Below are 8,675 nucleotides of genomic sequence, written 5' to 3'. Positions count from 1 at the left end.
GAAAATGAAGAAAATGATAGGAAATAAAAAAAAATTAAGGGAAAAAGAAAGAAAAAATTAAGGAAAAAAATTCAATTGTGGAAAAGATGGGTTAAATTTTTTTTTTTAAATATTTTCGTTGTAGGTTTTGATCATAACTATTTTTTTTAAGATAAGAACTAAAACTACCCATAACCCTTCTCCAACTCATAAATAGGAGGATAACATGCTTTAGCACCCTCAAACTCTCACATATTTCTGCATTGACAACAATGCTCATGCCAATCGAATTAAAACTCAATCAGTTGATGTATTTAAAAATTAAATGATCAAATAAAAAAAGAGTGAACAAAATAAAAACAAACACAATATAAACTACCAAAAAAAATCCAGATAACAAACATCAAATGTGGAAGATTGTAAGTATTTATTACATGTATTGAGCAAAAATTTGATGAATATATTCAATTGAATTTCAAGCGTAATTATCTAATAAGATTTTTTTAGTAAATAAGAAATAGAGTTTATGAAATTTTGAAGTCTTTATCCGTACAAAAAACTACAATGTTGGAACATAGAACAATTAAATGACACCAGGTCATTCACAGTTAGTACTATAACAAAATTACTTTGTTTATCAGCATAGTCCTTGGTTGAATATATTCAGAAACATTAATCAATAGAAGGACCCAAAAATGACAAATCGTTTTCTTCCATGCATCCACTCACCACATAATGCCAAATCATTACATTTTTCACATTAAAGAAAGAAAAAAAATCAATTTATAACTCCCCTATACGAAAGCTTCTCCCTTGTATCTCTCTTCGTTATCTTCCATTTGAACCAGTCTTAAAGCCTTTCTATAAAGTTTATACATATTTATCACTTGAAAGTTGAAACCCTTGAATCCTACACTCAATGGCCTCAACCTGTATTTCAACCTGCATAGATGATATTAAGGTCCCAATCAGGCCAACCAATGCCTACAAGTGGCCGGAATCAGATGCTGAGTTTGTAAGGTCACTGAGCTCTAACGGTGGCAGCCGTGGCGGCCATGCACATCCTACGGTCGTTGATAGCATTTCATGCAGGCAAATGTACCTCAGGAGCTACAAGTTTCATAGGAGTGATGATCATCAAACTGAGCCTGAACAAATAAAATGTTTTGGCATGGTTAAGATGGAAAAAGTGAAGAGTCCTAGTAGCCAAAAGAAACCCCAAAATGTTGCCAAGAAGAAGTGTGTGGCACTCAAGAGGGCCAAAGTGGTCTCTTGTGCTGCCTTGTTGGCTCTGTTTCGCCGGCTTTTGTTCTGTACCACCAAGGTTGATGTGGCTGATCATGGAGGTTGATCAACTTTTTATTATTATCAGTTTCAGCCCCCAAGGCTCCTCCCACACCCTCTTTTTCCCCCTCAATTTATGATATTTTTCCTTGTTAATGACTTAAGGCTACAACAGCAAGTTCAATTTCTTGTTTGTCTCGGCACTTTCTGTTATCCCCCCCCCCCCCAATTTTTTAGTTATGTAATGAGTTTCACTAAGCCAGAAAACAAAAACAAAAATGATACTCTCTATACCTTGGTTCTCCCATTCTAGATAAGCTTTCATCACATCTGTTGGACTATGATATGATATATTAAAGTTACAATTTACAACTATATAAACAATTACTAAGAAAATCCATCACAAGTATCGAATTGAATAATTAACTCAACTCAAATTAACTTATTTACACATGATTTATATCAGTGGGACTCAAATTTGAGATCTCAAAGTTCTCAGAGTTTCAACGTTACCATTGAGCCAAGATTTCATTGGCTTATAGGGCATAGAGTTTTGTAACTCAACTCAAACTAACTTATCTACACATGATTTACACAGGCGGATCTCAAAATTCTTAGAACTTGAACTTACCATTAAGCCAAAACCTCATTCGCTTACCGTGTATATGATTTTAAATTCATAACTAAAGAATGTGGATTAGCATATATGTAGATATCAGCCTTGTAGGGCATGGAGTTTTAAGCTCATAACTTTCTATGTTTCTTTACTATTTCATCTCCTAAAAGGGGTGAGAAGAAAAGAAAGGTGACACCACTAGTTGGGGAGTATTATGAGTTAAGAAGTAATCCAAAAGACAAATAAGTAAAAGAGGTTTGAGGATCAATCATGCAAATAAACAATCATGAAAGCTAATTTTCGTGCAAAAGTGACCAAAAGAGAGTATTGGTACTTACAAAGCAAGTTTTCTTGGGTTAATCTATAATGATTTATGATGCTAAAACATCATTGGATTGTTATTATATAATTAATTGACCATTTTGGGGGATTTCTTATTAACCTATGAAGTTGCTTGAGTTATATGCAAATTAAAAATTAGCGTGAGGAGATGCAGACTAAAGTAGGTAAACTAAAGTATATAATATTTCTAATTATTTGCATAAAGAACAGATTAGTTATTACAAAATCTCCAGGGATTGCCTATGGCTTTACTTTTTCTTTTTCGCCCCCACAATATTGTGGGACATGCGACACAAAAGAAATATAGCAAGTAGCATGATGACAGTGACATAATTGCAATTTATTATGGTGATGATGTGAGAGCAGGTAAACTGTTATTAGTACAATATTTCCTAAGACAAGGATGGAAGAAAAGGTGGATTTTAGTTAGCTTGGAAAAATCTAGAAATTCGTATATTTGTATCATGTTCGTATCGTGTTTTACTTCTCTCTTTTTCGTATCATATAATCATGTCTGCCGGATGTAGCTCTAGGCTAAGTTGCATTCTTCCATTTCATTGTAAAGCTGTTATACAGAACTGACAGCTACGTTTGTTCTCAAATCCAACTATCCAAGACCAATTTAGCATTTAAAAATAAGAAAAACACCATAAATAAAACTACATGTGCATATATCTAATATATATTAAAATCAAGAATGATAATGAATGGATAGTATTGATGGGGATGTGGGACCAAAAAAAAACAGCAGAGAAGGTGGCATATGAGGTAATGAAATATAAACAATCTGTCAATGTTTCTAAATAAAGTAGAGATAACCTATGTTCCTCCGACTCTTTTTTTTTTTCCGAGTACAGGCACCTATGTTCAACACATATCGCAGATCAGACAGATACTGAAAAGGATTCTTACACTGGTATTTTCTTTGTCTTCTATATAAATGGAGAATAAAGATAAACATGAGACTAGGGAAACCCTGCCTGCTGAATCATGTAACCTTGTTTCAGGCTGGCTTTCATAATGACTTTTGCCCCTTTCCAGCCTACAACAGTTCCAAGGCTGGGCTAGATCCAAGAAAATTTTAGTGGCAAATTTGGTGCATGTGCATTCATGCTCCATCATCATTTGTGCCTGTTGGTGCAATCTGTTCTAACAATGTTGCTTATGTGTTCTTATATGATTATGATTTTCATTCTTTCAATATGAGAAATCTTATCACCTTTGCATGAGTAGGTCTCGGAGTACTTGAGTTCCTTGCAACAAAAGTATGAAATTTTCACCAAGTTTGAAAAGCAAGGCTATGATTTGACAACACTCTAGTTTTTGGCTTTGCCCATGTACCAAAACCAGGAAACTACTGTCAACAAAGCTAAAAATGGAAGATGTAAATAAAGTTTCCATTGCTTGCTTCTCAATCCTACCTAAAACTTATATTTGATATTCAAACCTTTTTCTGTCATAATTTAGTTAGTTGTTAATCATGCATGATAAAAATATAATTGATTGGACCATATTGCCTTTTAATGAGACAAAAAAAAATGTTTAATAAATGAAAAAGTTAAACCTTTTCTGCATGCAAAAGTCATTAAATATCACACATTTATCTTCCCTAAAGCTCAGTAGGAACCCCAGAAGCTTGCTGTACATGAAAGACCTTACAACATTTTAGAACACAGATGATTTTGAGCAGTTGTTAGTCTGATGAGTGATGACTAACCAGACAAATCACATTATGGTATAAGATGACAAGATGACATACTGCCATTACTAATGAAAAAACCAAAGGAATTTAAACAATCCCACCTTTTTAACCAAAATAAAGAAAAGAGAAGAAAACATTATCTACTCAAATGTGGCAAGCTGTAATGGATCAGATAAAACAGTGTATGCATTGTCAAAAGAGAAACTTAATTCATTGGATTTTCAGCCTCATCGAAATCACCTTCCTTCAGACTTCACCAGCTGTGAGAACACTTTACTCATTGAAACACCGGAGAGGTCATCCACACTTGACACCTCAAATTTTGCTGAACCAGTGGGATCAAGCTGACTGAAATTGTTGATTTGTGGAGAAAGCTCACCAATCATGTTTGTACTGTTTTCTTCGGCATCGCCTTGAACAACGGCCTCCTGAAGTTGAAGAGCATACTCCAGGTTCCATAAAACATCTCCCATGGAGGGCCTGTCAACACCAAAATCAGCTAAACATTTCTCGGCAGTTTCTCCAAACTTCCTTAGAGAATTAGACCTGATGTTTCCTTTGAGACTAGAATCAATTATTTGCTCCAGCTGTCCTTTCTTCTGCCATTTCATTGCCCATTCAGCTAGATTTACCATTTCCCTTGGAAGAGTGGGATCGATCACTGGTCTTGCACAAAGAACTTCAAACAAGACCACGCCAAATGAATACACATCAGATTTCTCTGTCAGTTGTTGTCTTCTGAAATACTCAGGGTCAAGGTACCCAAAACTTCCTTTAACTGCCGTGCTGACATGGGTCTGATCAAGTTCAGGACCTGTCTTTGACAGTCCAAAATCAGCAACTTTGGCCATGAGATTCTCGTCAAGTAAGATATTTGCCGACTTCACATCACGATGAATAACTGCTTTTGCATAGCCCGTGTGAAGGTAATGGAGTCCTCTGGCTGCTCCAATGCATATTTCAAGCCTTTGTTTCCAACTTAAACTTGGATGGCCTGAACCGTAGAGATGACTCTTGAGCGTCCCATTCTCCATATATTCGTAAATCAAGATCATCTCGTTCTTCTCATCACAATAACCTATCAAGGAAACAAGATGTCGGTGACGGAACTGGGATAGCATCTCGATTTCAGTCTGGAACTCAGCAAGTCCTTGTTGAGATTGTGGATTCCCCCTTTTAACAGCAACTTTTGTACCATCATTCAGTTCTCCCTTGTACACCTTACCGAATCCTCCAATCCCAATAACCCAACTTTCATCAAAGTTGTTAGTGGCTTCTTGAACAGCCAGAAATGGAACATGATAGTTCGTATTAGAAATGAGACTGATAGTCGTTCCTTTGGAGTATTTGCTCCCCATAGTGTGGGAAGTTCCTCCATTAATGGAGAAAGGTATCCATGTCCTTGATAGCCTCTGACGTGATAATTGTCTTTGTTTCCTACAATACATAAAGAGAACTCCAGCCAACAAAACTCCACAAGCCACCCCAGCGGTCACACCAACAATAGCACCGACTCTCTTCTTTGAACTCGAACTAGAAGTGTTGACTGTTCCCAAGCCAGAAAGGCTGCCATCAGAGTTGTTCATTTTCATGATTTCCAGCCCATTAAGTATGGCATCTGGGTAAGTGCCATGTATATTAGAAGGGCCGATGCTTACACGAATCTTATTGCTAGTAGCTGGCCCTGTGACATAATCCTTATAGTATGCAGCAGCCAAAACGTTAACCAAGTACGTACTCAGATCAAAATCACGCTCGATTATTGAGGAGTCGATAAAAACATTGAAATACAACAGGTTAAGAGCTTCGCTGACAATATCGCAAAAGTGAAACCGAACAAGGTACTGAAATCCAGGATCCACATTGAATTCCCATGTCACATTGAAGTTGCTATTGGAATCATTCATGGAGTTCATCCTGGTGCAGGTACCATAGATGGTATTCGGAGCAATCTCTCGGGTTGAACCACCATCAACATACTTGACAGCTTTAATTTTTGACACACTTGTGGCAAGGTTTTTTCCTAAAAGAAAAGGCTGATCAGGCACCCATGTTCGCGAAAGAGTATCGTTCTCGGAGGAGACGGTAGGTCCCCCCATATTCACCCTAGCAACCGTCTCGAGTGCCTGCCACGTTAGACCTTGGAATCCGGTCGAAGATTCAACCAAGCCGGCGGAGTCTGGGATGAGCTGATCAGGGACTGAAACAACTTCCAGGGCATTTATAAAAGCAAATGAATTCTCTGAAGGACTGAACGTGATGGCAAGGCTATTGGTGGTTACATTAACAGAGAATTCTTTGACAACAAGAGATTGAACACTAAAGCTACTAAGAAGAACATGGTTTTCAGTGGAAACATCGAATTTTGCCATACTCATATTATAACTAGCATGAACAAATGGATAGAAATAAAGGCGAATCCAGTGTCTTCCTCGTTGACTAATTGGAAATGTGTACTTAGAAACACCAGTAAAGATCCTTACCGTTTGATAGAGTGGAGAATCATCAGAGGAGGTGACAGCTTTAGAAGTGTTCCCAACAATATTCCCTGATGCTGAAAGGAGCTTTGAGGCCAAGTTATCAGCCATGAAAACTCGATCACCCAATGTGGTATTAGTAAGTGATCCACAATCAATGAGGTAATTGTCTGCAGGTGTAAACCCTCTAGCAAACAATGGCAAACACAAGATTGAAGAAACCCAGCAAAGAAACCCAAATACTTTACAACCCATTTTTTCAAAACTACTAGCTGAACAATAAAGGTTGGATCTTTTTCGTACTTAATAGGAGCTGAAGATCCAGGATTCTTATGGAAACAACTAAAGATCAATGCCAAAGCATAACAGAAATCAAAAATCAATTACGAGAACTGAATCGAAATGAAAAGATGGAACCTTGGAACTTTGAAGATGAACTCCAAGAGAGAGAGAGAGAGAGAGAGAAATACAGGTGAGAGGAGCCCCACTAAGTGAACCAAAAACAAAAAAAGGAAATATTTTATGCACCTCAGTGGGAATTTGACACAGTTCCCATTGCAGTTTAAAAAAATTACAGATAAGACTGCAGAAATCTCACAAGGCACAAGCTGGTTTGAACTGGGTGACAACCTTAGACATTGACAGATTCCTAGAATTTTTTATTGTTTGTTTCATGTTCATAAATAATAAATCAATAGGGGAAACTAAATGAATAAAATATAAACAGGACAATGAAAAAAGCCAACCTTTTCAGAAGGATTTTATTTAAATACCACATAAATATTTTATATAAAATAATAAATTTATATTAATATTAGTTACTTCTTAAGAAAATAAAGTTTAAATAATTTCACTGATATCGAATTAAGCTATATATATATATATAAGAAGAAATGGAATTCCTTAAAAAAAAAGAATGAAATTTGTGCATTTAACCTTTTCTAAACAAACCAAAAACAATTACAGCTTAACAAATAACCACAAAATGACACACATATATTTAAAAAGAAAAGAAAAGAGCAAAATTGACAAGTACTTGGGTCGGCTTTAAATCAGTTTGAAAGAACCAAAATTACAATTATTAAGCAATTTTTTTATTTTGAGATTTTAAGTTCTAGCATATCAACTACAATATTTATTCTTGAAACAATTCATTTAATTATTAAGTGATACAAAATGTCTCGATCCAATTCATTCAATTTAATCAATAATTATATTTTCTTTCATTTTCATACGAAATATTATTAAAAAATAGTTTTACAATACCCAAATTTAATCTAATTTATTCATATAATTAAGTGAAATTGATTTTTCGAGTAAGCTTTGATAAGAAATTTTAAAATAAAAATTAACTAAAATTGTTAAAAAATATTGTTGGACGTAAGTAGTTTTAGTTTAATATTCAATTATTGATTGCATAAACATTGTAATTAATATAGGAATACGTGAGTTTAAATTATTATCGTATTTATAGATTAAAAAAAAATTATAACTATAAAAAGTAGACCTACTCGGTTATAGTGCATGTCCCCTAAATAAGGACACATGCTATACTCGACTACCGCAAAACATATGGTTTAGGAATCGATTGAGGCTCAAAAGCTTTTCTCGATTTTCCCATACCACTGCGGGAGGTGAAGCAGGGGGAGAGGCAGCCCTCGCAGTGGGGGATATTTCACTACTGTAGAGTTCCTTCTTAAAGGTATTAGTTGAAAATAAAAATTAATTTGTTATAAATTATTGTTGGAATTATTGATATTCAAAATTTGGAAAGGATAAAACGAAAAGAAATGTAGGTGACGTGTGGACTGTGGTGGGTTGGTAATTATTTATTAAAGTTAATAATTTCTAAATAACAAAAATTGCTGTCATTCCACCTTGATTAACAGTTTTATTTTATTTTATTAAAAGGTTAAGATTCTCAAAGTCTTGTTTATATTAATTTCATGTGTCAGTATATAATTGGCCTCATCTTCTTATATAACTATACTTTCTTTCTTAATTTCCTTTCATTTACTTATTTTCGCCGTGATTTTAGGTCACACGCTTTCCTCCAATGGTTTTATTTATTTGTAAGGTGAAAATCGGGAATTTTGTGTTAAGAAATTTTAATTTATATATGAATTTTGATTTAATGTGTAATTTGATACATGAATTTTGATTTGGTGTAATTATACCATGAAACTTTTATTATGGTTCAAATGTATACATGAAATTTTAATTTTGATTCAATCATACACATTTATGTAAGCATAAATAACGGTTTACAATATAA

General features: G+C 34.8%; 2 protein-coding genes across 2 annotated transcripts; one reads left to right on the top strand and one right to left on the bottom strand.

Annotated features, from left to right (window-relative positions):
• The first annotated feature begins 898 nt into the window (after positions 1 to 898).
• Positions 899 to 1,330, top strand: LOC105789883 (uncharacterized). Its single transcript, XM_012617198.2, has one exon. It carries the CDS (start codon positions 899 to 901, stop codon positions 1,328 to 1,330), a length of 432 nt encoding a protein of 143 aa, XP_012472652.1.
• A 2,456-nt stretch (positions 1,331 to 3,786) lies between these two features.
• Positions 3,787 to 7,007, bottom strand: LOC105788899 (receptor-like protein kinase HERK 1). The gene has a single exon (XM_012615968.2). It carries the CDS (start codon positions 6,653 to 6,655, stop codon positions 4,160 to 4,162), a length of 2,496 nt encoding a protein of 831 aa, XP_012471422.1. The 5' UTR covers positions 6,656 to 7,007; the 3' UTR covers positions 3,787 to 4,159.
• Between the last annotated feature and the right edge of the window lie 1,668 nt (positions 7,008 to 8,675).

Source organism: Gossypium raimondii, chromosome 2 (assembly GCF_025698545.1).
Source record: "Gossypium raimondii isolate GPD5lz chromosome 2, ASM2569854v1, whole genome shotgun sequence".
NCBI classification, from domain to species: Eukaryota; Viridiplantae; Streptophyta; class Magnoliopsida; order Malvales; family Malvaceae; genus Gossypium; species Gossypium raimondii.
This window is presented reverse-complemented; position numbering and strand designations above follow the sequence as displayed.

Coding starts and splice junctions, on each gene's coding strand:
- LOC105788899 (XM_012615968.2), bottom strand. CDS start 6,655: ATGGGTTGTAAAGTATTTGGGTTTCTTTGCTGGGTTTCTTCAATCTTG.
- LOC105789883 (XM_012617198.2), top strand. CDS start 899: ATGGCCTCAACCTGTATTTCAACCTGCATAGATGATATTAAGGTCCCA.